Source organism: Pseudorasbora parva, chromosome 1, assembly GCF_024679245.1.
Source record: "Pseudorasbora parva isolate DD20220531a chromosome 1, ASM2467924v1, whole genome shotgun sequence".
Taxonomy (NCBI): Eukaryota; Metazoa; Chordata; class Actinopteri; order Cypriniformes; family Gobionidae; genus Pseudorasbora; species Pseudorasbora parva.
In genome coordinates this window covers 26,872,012-26,883,417 of record NC_090172.1, presented here as the reverse complement: position 1 = coordinate 26,883,417, position 11,406 = coordinate 26,872,012, and the positions used below count along the sequence as shown (strand labels likewise).

Below are 11,406 nucleotides of genomic sequence, written 5' to 3'. Positions count from 1 at the left end.
CGAACAACTCTTTCACGAATCGAATATCCCCGACCATAGTCCCCGACGCTTGTTTCAGTACGGACATCTTAGACTTGCGGACACAATACACCAGTATTCAAAACACTAACATCATAGACATTGTTGGTCTTAATTTACATATATGTTACCTGTATATTCTGTCCAATCTATTTATAGACACGTTTCAGACTGTGCACTCTCTTATTCTTTTTCACAGTAACGTTAACTATGAATTCATCGTCGACTGCAGTGATGCTGGAAACGATCAACTTCGCGGCTGAGAAACATCGTAATCAGCGCCGTAAGGATCCTGATGCCACGCCATATATCAATCACCCTATAGGTACTACACTACAGTACTTCACTACAAATCATATGAAATCCGAATAAGTCCATTAAACTAAGCTGTTCTTCTTATCTTTACAGGGGTGGCAAGGATTTTAAGTCATGAGGGTGGAATCACAGATATAGAAGTTTTACAAGTAAGTCAGATATATGCTTGTGAGTGATTTATAGTACAGTTGTGCTTAATCTATAAATAATGTAATTTATCAATTAATAACTCAAGTTATCTTTCATGAGCCATGCAATGATTTATTACAAAGGCTAATTGAGTTTCGCAAATGCATTTATGTGATTTGAGCTGTGCACTTGTGATACAGGCAGCATTGCTTCATGACACAGTAGAGGACACTGACACAACTTTTGCTGAGCTGGAGTCTTTGTTTGGACCAACAGTGGCAAGAATTGTCCAGGAGGTGACGGATGACAAGTCGCTGCCAAAAGAGGAAAGAAAACGCCTGCAAGTGGAGCATGCACCGCATCGTAGCCATCAAGCCAAGCTAGTTAAACTAGCTGACAAGTTGTATAATTTACGGGACCTCAATCGTTGCACTCCCACGGGTGAGATATTGAAATGGCTGCTCAGGATCCGTATTCATGAACAATCTTAATGCAAAGTGTAGCTCCTAGTGACAAAATTCTAAGCAAATTCTTAGACAGGTGGGCATTTCCTCTTAAAATTTAAGAAAAAATCCTAGTAAAGAAAAAAGTCATTCAGAAAGCATCTTAACCCTTAAAAGAGGTCTTAAGGCCCAAAATTGTTAGGAGTATGGAGAAAATGGATGAAACTTGAAAAGAGAGAAGAAATCTGTTGCACACAATGCACGAGTGAGTTAATAAGATGCAACATATTAGGTTGTGCAGGAATCATGTTTGTGACCAATTAGAAACACGCTAACATCTCCGACACATACCCGAAATGCCATAGCTTCAGAAATGGAAATAATTAATAAATTAAAATATTTGGTAACTGGAAAAATTTGTCTGCAGCAGTGATGATTTGGGTCTGTCACAACCTTCTATAAGCAAAGTTATCACATAATTACAGAAATTTCAGAACCTTGTGTTGCTGTTAATTTCCTATCAAATATATTAAGTACAACATTACCAGCATAGTAAATAAAATAAAATAAAATAAAAATATATATATGCTCACCTAAAGGATTATTAGTAACACCATACTAATACATTGTTAGACCCCCTTTTCGCCTTCAGAAGTGCCTTAATTCTAAGTGGCATTGCTTCAACAAGGAGCTGAAAGCATTCTTTAAAAATGTTGGCCCATATTGATAAGTTAGCTTCTTGCAGTTGATGGAGATTTGTGGGATGAACATCCAGGGCACGAATCTCCTGTTCCACCACATCCCAAAGATGCTCTATTGGGTTGAGATCTGGTGACTGTGAGGGCCATTTTAGTACAGTGAAATCATTGTCATGTTTAGGAAACCAATTTGAAATGATTCAAGCTTTGTGACATGGTGCATTATCCTGCTGGAAGTAGCCATCAGAGGATGGGTACATGGTGGTCATAAAGGGATGAACATGGTCAGAAACAATGCTCGGGTAGGCCGTGACATTTAATCAATGCTCATTTGGCACTAAAGGGGCCTAAAGTGTGCCAAAAAAACATCCCCCACACCATTACACCACCACCACCAGCCTGCACAGTGGTAACAAGGCATGATAGATCCATGTTCTCATTCGGTTTACACCAAATTCTCAATACTATCTGAATGTCTCAACAGAAATCGAGACCAAGCAACATTTTTCCAGTCTTCAACTGTCCAATTTTGGTGAGCTTGTGCAAATTGTAGCCTCTTTTTCCTATCTGTAGTGGAGATGAGTGGTACCTGGTGGGGTCTTCTGCTGTTATAGCCAATCTGCCTCAAGGTTGTGTGTGTTGTGGCTTCACAAATGCTTTGCTGCATACCTCCGTTGTAACAAGTGGTTATTTCAGTCAAAGTTGCTCTTCTATCAGCTTGAATCAGTTGGCCCATTCTCCTCTGACCTCTAGCATCAACAAGGTATTTTCGCCCACAGGACTGCCGCATACTGGATGTATTTCCCTTTTCTTTGTGAACCCTAGAAATGGTTGTACATGAAAATCCCAGTAACTGAGCAGATTGTTAAATACTCAGACCGGCCTGTCTGGCACCAACAACCATGCCACACTCAAAATTGATTAAATCACCTTTCTTTCCCATTCTGACATTCAGTTTGGAGTTCAGGAGATTGTCTTGACCTAGCCTGGATGCCAGCCGAACTTAGCCCCGCCCAAAAAATGTTTTGGTCGGGCAGTTCGGTCTGGCCTTGCTCCATAGAGGAGTAATTATCTGCGAACAAAAACTGTTCGGACCAATGAAATCATCAGGGCGGGCTTTAGAAGATGATGGACAGATGATAAACAGTAATGTGATCATGCACGTCATCAAAGGGGCTTGGATTATATTTGTTCAAATCTTAAACGGAGAGCTTGTTTGTATATGCATTCACCTTCACAATTTCTCTCAAAGATGATGATCATGTTGGGTAAGTACTCTGTGTATCATTAAAAAATTTTTTAGTTTTTTACAACACCAGCAAAGATCATGTATTCCAGCGCGTGCAGACAGGGTTGCCAAGTTTTTACAACAAAACCCGCCAACTACTAGCCCTAAACAATAGCTTCTCGGCGGGTTCTCCGGAAAAAAATGGTGTTTGGGGGGTAAAATGTGTGTTATTTTGGCACGGTTGCCTGCTAAAATTGGCACTCATGGGTCTATATATCACATAACAGTCGCTTCAACCCGTGGACATAGAAAACATGTCTATGTCATGTTGGGGGGGGGGAATTAGAATTGAGTATGACCACATCAGTCTATTCTTGACCAGGACAACACCACTAAATGCATTGAAGCAACTGCCATGTGATTGGTTGATTTTTATATATATATATATATATATATATATATATATATATATATATATATATATATATATATATATATATATATATATATATATAAACCCTAACTCAAATAAAATTAAATATATATATTATTAGAGAGAGCGAGAGATAACGGTAAAACGTCTGTAATTTCAAAGTGTAGATATATATAGAATCTACATAGCAACGGGGTCAGCCCTGCCTCCTCACTAAGATAAACGTATTGTCCTCACTCAGAGTTGCTCTCAGTGAATCACTCTAAAGCTAAGACTCCTACGTAGAAGTTTTTAAGATAAATTATGAGCTTTCTGAGGGGATTCTTAGAAGCTTTAAGAACATGGGCCCAGGAGATTTGTGTGAGTATGAATATTTACAATCTGTAATGTTGCCGTTTGTGTAAGAATGCTGTCTTGTGTCTATGCTGACAGGTTGGACGGCAGAAAGGGTTCAAGAATACTTTGTATGGGCATCTCAGGTGGCAAAAGGGCTTCGTGGCACCAATGCAGCACTTGAGGAGAGACTGCTGCAGCTGTTTTTGGAGAGAGGAGTGGCATTCTGATGTCTCAAGTCACTGGAATGTTCTCCTAAAGGGACAGTACAGCAAAAATTATAACCCTGTTATCATTCACCTGCGCTGATGTTGCTCCAAACCTGTATGATATTCTTCTGTGAAACATAAGGGGAAATGTAAGGAAGAATGACATTTCCTTTTCTGTACCACGTAATAAAGTCATACTGATTGGGAACTACATCAGGATAGGATGACTGAATTTGATTTTTCTTTTTTGTTCTTTTTTTTTAAATAATTTTGTTATTTAATAATCGTAACATTCATATTAAGCGCACAATACATGCACAGATATGAAGTTCAATTAAAGTTGTGTTAAATGTGATAAATGTTGTGTATTCTTTCATAAATTGATCAATATGAATAATAAAATATACTACTTTTTTAGTAAACAGTTTAGTTTTCATACAGTTACTGCTATATAGCATAGTTACAGTTATTGTTTCTACAATAAAACTGTACAATAGACCCTAGGTACCTTTGGAATAAACAACAGTTGTTAAATTTAAAATTATAATAAAATAACCAGATAATCCTAAAAGCTTCTAACACGGAAGATGTTGACAACTATAATGACAACTATAAATAAAATATAACTGGTTTCCATAGTAATGGTTTATTAATGAGTAAATAAAAGTTTATATGTATAAAAAATATACATATTTTAAAAATTCATTGCTTCAAGTTATATCTGATTTCTACTATACAGCTGATAGTTTGTCATCATAAAAAAGGACATGAGAAAAACAATAAATGTGTTGAATATTAAAAGAGCAATTAAAGGTAGGAACTACTAAAAAGGTTAGTGTTTCCGGGAGGGAATTTTATGTGCGGCAGTTACCCGTTGGCGTAATATTTCCGGGACGTCCATGTTAGTGGATAAAGGATTGTAAACAGGATTTTTACGCACACTTTCACCGACTGTGTATCTTTTTAGTGTGCAGGGACCCGTGTAAACTGTCCAAAATGTCAGGACCAAACGCATTAAATTCGAAGCAGCCGCCGATTCAGTCGACAGCAGGAGCTGTGCCCATCCGCAATGAAAAAGGTAACGTTATTTGTCGGAGAAACAGTTAGCTTTGATTATTAGCATGTCATGTACGAAAATCATTATAATGGAAACAATTGGAAATCTTTGTCTCAAACATAATAAAACCCAAGTAATTAGACTGATTTGGATCTTTGCCCTTAATCTGTATGTATGTAACGTTATGTATATATATATATATATATATATATATATATATATATATATATATATATATATATATATATATATATATATATATAATATATGTATGTATGTATATCTCAATAAATATATATGTCAATAAATGTTACTCATGTCGATGACATGAAGCGAAAAGCAATTAACATTTTGCCATCTTTTAAAAACTTTACATGGCTTATGATAATATTATCATTGTTTTTTTTTGTTTTTTTATTTCAGGTGAACTTTCTATGGAGAAGGTAAAGGTGAAGCGGTATGTGTCAGGTAAGCGTCCAGATTATGCCCCAATGGAGTCCTCAGATGAAGAGGAGGAGGATTTCCAGTTCGTTAAGAAGGGGAAAGAGGCTGAACCAGAGATGGAAGTTGAAGAGGAGGAAAAATCTGATCCTCGTCTTCGACGTCTCTTGAATCGAGTCTCTGAAGATGTTGAAGAAAGGTATAGCTTATCCACCTGTGCAATGCCATTATATATATATATATATATATATATATATATATATATATATATATATAATTCTTGTACTGGGGATCTGTTGGTGTAAATGTGAAATGCACTGTTATGTCTTCCACAGGCTTGCTAGACACAGGCAGATCGCAGAGCCAGAACTGATTGCTCAAAGCAGTGAGGACTCGGATGAAGGAACCTGGCACCCTGAGCGAGAGGAGAGCAGCGAAGATGAAGAGGAGGAGGAAGTTGACGATGAAGTGAGCCATTTGATCAAAATATTTAGAAAAAGGACTTGTATATGCATTGAATGAGTTTACAAATAAGTGGTCCTCTTCTGTATAGGAAATTGAGAGGAGGAGAGCAATGATGCGTCAACGTGCACAAGAGAGGAAGAACGAGGATATGGAGATCATGGAGGTTGAGGAGGAGGGGAAGTCCGGTGAAGAGTCTGAATCAGAGTCGGAATATGAGGAATACACAGACAGTGAGGATGAAGCTGAGCCTCGGTTGAAACCGGTGTTCATTCGCAAGTGAGTTTCTTAATATAAATAAATCTATCTTAAAGAGGATATATTATTCTTTTTTTACATATTCAACTTTTCTTTAGTGTGTAATGTTGCTGTTACACACAAAGTCCTCTAAATTCTCTATATTAGTAAGCACTGTTTCTGAACTCCCTGAAATGCCTCGATTGCAGTCTTGAGTTTCCTTCTGGGAATGATCACGTAACACAGAGTTATTGCAGTTAATGCCCAGATCCCCCACTCAGCTAAAACGGCAGCTTTGGGGGCATAAACGTAAAGGGTGTCTTTGTGCCTCTTAACAGTCACATAAGGCAATTAAAATGACTGTCCAACATGAACAGGTCCCTTACATGACAACGAGATGCGTTTAGCCACTTAGCCATTGTTTAAATTCACCTGTTTTAGCCGGCTAGCTGTGTCTCGCGCTGAAGTCCCGTAGGAACTCCGTTGTAGCCGGAAAAATACTCCAGTCGAAAAGAGTGTTGTGTGAATGTGATCGGCTCGTCTGTTCTCAGTATTGAACGAGTCCGAAAGAAACTGTTTTAGAATCTGTCCTGCTCATCATTAAAATTTAAAATCAGAGACAAAACTTAATCTATGCATGACCTGTCATTTTATTCGCATCTAAATATGAGGAGGGCGCTCTCCCAGAAAGTCCAAAAGCGGATTTGTAGAAGTAATACCCTGTCACGCTGGAGCTGCAGCTGAAGGAAAACAATTGTTATGAGTAATGAAACGTGACAAAGACAATTAGACGATTGCAACAATATTATGCTTTATGTGTGTTTTTCAAGCCATCTCAACGGAGCGGGTCGACTAGGAATGGTGAGACCCAGTAAAAGTGCAGGGGACGAAAATACATTTTATTAAAAGTGAGGGGGACACGTCCCCCGCGTAATCTACGCCCATGGATTAATATAAGGCTGGACAGTTGACCGCTGACCCTTGATAGAGGAAAATATAATAAAAGCCTAATATAAAATATTAAGCAAAACTATAATAGTATTTAAAAAACACTGCTAAATTTCTCATCAATGTGTTGTTTCAGGAAGGACAGGGTGACAGTCGCAGAACGAGAAGCAGAGGAGCAGAAACAGAAAGAACTGGAAGTCGAAGCCAAAAAACAGGCTGAAGAAAGGCGACGCTATACACTGAAGATTGTTGAGGAAGAGGCCAAGAAAGAGTATGAGGAGAACAAACGTACGCTGGCTGCTCTTGATGCTCTGGACACAGATGGAGAAAACGAGGAGGAGGAGTATGAGGCCTGGAAAGTGAGAGAACTGAAGCGTATTAAGAGGGACAGAGAATCCAGAGAAGCGTGAGTACTCATCATTTTCAAACAACTTGTTTTACTCTACCTTATTTTAGACATTAAAAATCTGACATGGCATTTCTTTAAATTACAGATTGGAGAAAGAGAAAGCTGAAATCGAGAGGTTTCACAGTCTTACCGAGGAAGAGCGCAGAGCAGAACTGCGCACAAATGGAAAAGTTGTCACCAACAAAGCAACAAAGGGCAAATACAAGTTTCTGCAGAAGTATTATCACAGAGGAGCTTTCTTCATGGTGAGTGATGATGAGCAGGTCATCATTATCAGATTACCATAAATTGTTGTTTTTGTCTGATACGCATTTCATCTTTCCTGCAGGATCAAGAGCAAGATGTCTTCAGGAGAGACTTTAGTGCTCCAACTCTTGAGGATCATTTCAACAAAACAATCTTACCCAAAGTCATGCAGGTCAGTGCCATGTATTTGAATCCATCATACTGGTTTATTAATAAATTTTATTATGTAGCTGTATATCTTATTCTTCAGATCAGTTTATTTTGGGTGTTTGTTTTCCAAAGTTACTTAAATCTCTATCTGATTTTAGACATTACCATTGCCAATCAAATGTCATATTTTGAGATCTGGAGTCCGTTTTTAGGTACTACGCTAACTTGCGTTAGTTGAATTTTATTGTTAATGATTTGGCATGATCTTGAATTATTTGGTTCTTCAACGCTCATCCTGGACTTACTTTTATAGCAACAGTTGATACTTAACAATCAGTCCCAACCACTGCTACTTTATTACAAGAGTTCCTTATTGAACTATAGGGCATAAACATTTTATTTGAAAATAATATTTATATAGATCAGTGGTGGTGACATTATATAACTTATGTAGATAGATGTGTTTTTTGTACAAAATAATGCTGTCACATTACGAGTCTGCTTTAAAGGTAAAATTAAATGAATTGCTAATTGCAACATTGAAATAATGTAAAGCCTGTAGAAATACTATAAATCGTTAATATAAATGATTTGTAATCTCTTTTTTTTAAACGCACATTTAATTTAATTATTATAACTTTTGTCATTTTAGTTGTTTCCTTATAAAGGTTCAGAAAATCTAGTTCTTTGTCAGGTGTTTTTGTATGTCATTACGTTGCTGTATTTACCCCAGCCAATCGCTGATTGACGTTTTGAGTATCTATGCATATGCATTCAAGGAACACAGGTAATCTCAGGCAACTTAATCCAGATATTTGAATCCAATCCACAAATTAGTGGTCAGCTGTAAGAAAGAGGTGGTTGAAGCAGAATAATTCATTTGGGATGATACTAGTACCTTCTAGCAAATCTACTTTAATGTCACATTTTGGGCCCATGACTTGTAGTCTTTATAGCATCCATGTTTATACTAATATAACTGATTATTAAATGTAATTTTGTAGGTCAAAAACTTTGGACGTTCTGGCCGCACAAAATACACACATCTGGTGGATCAGGACACCACTTCATTTGATTCTGCCTGGGCTCAGGAGAGCGCTCAGAACAGCAAGTTCTTCAAACAGAAGGCAGGGGGCGTGAGAGATGTGTTCGATCGGCCGACAGTGCATAAGAGGAAGACATAATCCTGTTATTTATGCTAGAAGAGCAAATTCAGCTCAAACAAGGACACTTTTAATCTTCCCCTGCCCCATATCACCCTTGTTTTTCATGCTAGTGTTGGAGAAACCTCATATCCATCAAATCTTTATTGCATTTAGATTGTGTACATCTAGGTAATGTTTCATGTGTACAGGATTCTGACGCTTTAATTTCATTATTTCTAATGGAAAAAACTCAATGGAGAAAATGTACTTTTTGTTTTATGGTAATAAATTACTATGACACCGATCTCATTAGTTCATCTGGAATGCATTACCCTAAAGAAGGCTGAAGCTTCTAAGAAATGAAAAGAGGTGAGCTGTACTGTTAAAGACTGTTAAAAAAAACTTTTTTATTAGAGACTAAATACAGTGTGAAAAAGGGTTCATCGTGAGCAGTCCAATGTGTCCATACATCTCAAAGCGCACATCCACTCAGTTGGTCAGTGCAATCAATGCCTCCACCACATTTCCCATATGTTCTCTCAGACTGCGCTCCGCCACTGCTCGGGGAATCTCCATCTCTCCCATCTGTCAGGATGACATTATCATGCTTACTATTTCCATGTTACAGTAAACGGGTTCATGCATCTTGCATAAAACACTTCTGTTAACTTACAATAAGCTCCACATCTTCTTTCTTTATTGTTACTTTGGCCAGTTCTTTTTCTCTATGGAAGTGATAGAAAGGAGTGTTGTAATGAATGACTTTCATTTATTAACCACTAGAACTAAAATGTTGTATTGTTAAAACGTGATGAGGAATCACAATTTCCCACCTCTCCTGTTTCGCCTTTTGCTCTCTGGATCTTCGGTCTCCAATCACGGACATGGCCTTTAAAACACATCAAATACGCATGAAATGTATAACATCGGTCATTAATTCTAAAGATTATTGAGCATCTCCTCTTAAAGTTGCTAGCGACGTAATCGAAACATTAATGTTTGTATCTCACTTCTCTCTTCAGTGCTCACTTGGTAATCATAATTTGTGATTACAGAGGATGCACCATAGTAATACTTTGTTAATACGTAAATCTACTGTCCACTCCTGCCGCACATGGTTACTCAGCTAGCCAGGCTATAGTCATTCGTTTCTGATACTTCTATTTACTATTACTCACCGTTTCCAAATTCGAGCTGGATATTTCTTTTTCCTCCGCATAGTCTGTAACTCTTTCCAGATCAGCAGCTCCACTATCATGTTTTCGGGGCTTTTCTGTTGGTTTTCCCGTACAGTTCTCATCAGCCTCCAGATCCAAATCCACATCTCCCTCAGCCGCCATGTTTGCTTCTACTACACGCAGCCGGAACGCAAAACAGTGATGAATACACCAGGACGGATATTAATGTAACACAGTCACGTGTGTATGTGACTGTAAAAAAAAAAAAAAAATAGTTTACGTACCAAAATTACATAAAAGTTGTAATAAATAAATTAAATGTGCGTTTAAAAAAAGAGATTCCAAATTATTTATATTAACGATTTATAGTATTTCTACAGGCTTTACATTATTTCAATGTTGCAATTAGCAATTCATTTAATTTTACCTTTAAAGCAGACTTGTAATGTGACAGCATTAATATACTAAAAACACATCTATCTACATAAGTTATATAATGTCACCGCTCTTAATCAGGAGGTTAATGAATGTCAAATTCCTCCTTCAGACATCAGACCGATTATTAATCGATATATTTTAAATAAGTGGCAAGAAGAGTGGAATATGTACAAGACTAATAAATTGTATGGAATTCATCCAGAAATTACAAACAGATTTTTTCCAAATTTTAAAACTAGACTTGATCAAGTGGTTTATACCAGATGTCTTATGGGTCACACAAGTTTGACCCATGCTTTTTTGCTTAAGGGTGAAGAACCAATTTTATGCATGTTTTGTAAAATTCCTTTATCTGTTAAACATATTTTATTGGATTGTCCTGGAATTATTACAAGCAGAATGCTCTTTTATGAAGTTACTTCACTTAAGGACGTATTTAATGAGATTATGCCTGAAAAGGTTTTGGATTTTTTATCATATGTTAATTTAAAACATCTTGTATAATATGACTTGCTGTTTTGTTTTTTATTGTATTTATATGATATTTGTATTGTTGTAGTTGAATTTTTGCCATGAAAATAGCTTTGAATGCTCACATGGCATTAAATAAAATAATCTGAATCTATATAATGTCACCACCACTGATCTATATAAATATTATTTTCAAATAAAATGTTTATGCCCTATAGTTCAATAAGGGACTCTTGTAATAAAGTAGCAGTGGTTGGGACTGATTGTTAAGTATCAACTGTTGCTATAAAAGTAAGTCCAGGATGAGCGTTGAAGAACCAAATAATTCAAGATCATACCAAATCATCAACAATAAAATTCAGCTAACGCAAGTTAGCGTAGTACCTAAAAACGGACTCCAGATCTCAAAATATGACAT

At 36.9% G+C, this 11,406-nt stretch overlaps 3 protein-coding genes across 5 annotated transcripts; 2 read left to right on the top strand and 1 right to left on the bottom strand.

Annotated features, from left to right (window-relative positions):
- The first annotated feature begins 47 nt into the window (after positions 1 to 47).
- Positions 48 to 4,156, top strand: hddc3 (HD domain containing 3). Of its 3 annotated transcripts, none has more exons than XM_067437439.1 (5): positions 48 to 122; positions 218 to 343; positions 427 to 482; positions 663 to 903; positions 3,697 to 4,156. In XM_067437439.1, the coding sequence occupies exons 2-5, from the start codon at positions 229 to 231 to the stop codon at positions 3,825 to 3,827; spliced, it is 543 nt and encodes a 180-aa protein (XP_067293540.1). In that variant the 5' UTR covers positions 48 to 122; positions 218 to 228; the 3' UTR covers positions 3,828 to 4,156. The 3 variants fall into 3 exon arrangements, with proteins under 3 accessions (XP_067293540.1, XP_067293539.1, XP_067293538.1); XM_067437438.1 differs by having other exon boundaries at positions 224 to 343; positions 3,697 to 4,155; XM_067437437.1 differs by having other exon boundaries at positions 74 to 343; positions 3,697 to 4,155.
- Positions 4,157 to 4,667: 511 nt separating this feature from the next.
- Positions 4,668 to 9,205, top strand: mfap1 (microfibril associated protein 1). The gene is made up of 8 exons (XM_067437436.1): positions 4,668 to 4,884; positions 5,287 to 5,503; positions 5,640 to 5,772; positions 5,858 to 6,045; positions 7,088 to 7,357; positions 7,446 to 7,605; positions 7,689 to 7,778; positions 8,761 to 9,205. Exons 1-8 carry the CDS (start codon positions 4,803 to 4,805, stop codon positions 8,938 to 8,940), a joined length of 1,320 nt encoding a protein of 439 aa, XP_067293537.1. The 5' UTR covers positions 4,668 to 4,802; the 3' UTR covers positions 8,941 to 9,205.
- An 83-nt stretch (positions 9,206 to 9,288) lies between these two features.
- On the bottom strand, positions 9,289 to 10,281 carry hypk (huntingtin interacting protein K). Its single transcript, XM_067437440.1, has 4 exons — positions 10,080 to 10,281; positions 9,735 to 9,790; positions 9,575 to 9,626; positions 9,289 to 9,486 (listed from the first exon to the last, which is right to left on the bottom strand). The coding sequence occupies exons 1-4, from the start codon at positions 10,239 to 10,241 to the stop codon at positions 9,391 to 9,393; spliced, it is 366 nt and encodes a 121-aa protein (XP_067293541.1). The 5' UTR covers positions 10,242 to 10,281; the 3' UTR covers positions 9,289 to 9,390.
- Between the last annotated feature and the right edge of the window lie 1,125 nt (positions 10,282 to 11,406).

What these genes read in the sequence shown, in the direction of transcription:
- hddc3 (XM_067437439.1), top strand. Translation starts at nt 229, where the DNA reads ATGAATTCATCGTCGACTGCAGTGATGCTGGAAACGATCAACTTCGCG. An exon ending in CAGATATAGAAGTTTTACAA is followed by an intron (nt 483 to 662) that starts GTAAGTCAGATA and finishes CTTGTGATACAG; the next exon opens with GCAGCATTGCTTCATGACAC. An exon ending in CAATCGTTGCACTCCCACGG is followed by an intron (nt 904 to 3,696) that starts GTGAGATATTGA and finishes CTATGCTGACAG; the next exon opens with GTTGGACGGCAGAAAGGGTT.
- mfap1 (XM_067437436.1), top strand. Translation starts at nt 4,803, where the DNA reads ATGTCAGGACCAAACGCATTAAATTCGAAGCAGCCGCCGATTCAGTCG. An exon ending in TCTGAAGATGTTGAAGAAAG is followed by an intron (nt 5,504 to 5,639) that starts GTATAGCTTATC and finishes TGTCTTCCACAG; the next exon opens with GCTTGCTAGACACAGGCAGA. An exon ending in ACAGAGGAGCTTTCTTCATG is followed by an intron (nt 7,606 to 7,688) that starts GTGAGTGATGAT and finishes TCTTTCCTGCAG; the next exon opens with GATCAAGAGCAAGATGTCTT.
- hypk (XM_067437440.1), bottom strand. Translation starts at nt 10,241, where the DNA reads ATGGCGGCTGAGGGAGATGTGGATTTGGATCTGGAGGCTGATGAGAAC. An exon ending in CCAGCTCGAATTTGGAAACG is followed by an intron (nt 9,791 to 10,079) that starts GTGAGTAATAGT and finishes TGTGTTTTAAAG; the next exon opens with GCCATGTCCGTGATTGGAGA. An exon ending in AAGAAGATGTGGAGCTTATT is followed by an intron (nt 9,487 to 9,574) that starts GTAAGTTAACAG and finishes TCATCCTGACAG; the next exon opens with ATGGGAGAGATGGAGATTCC.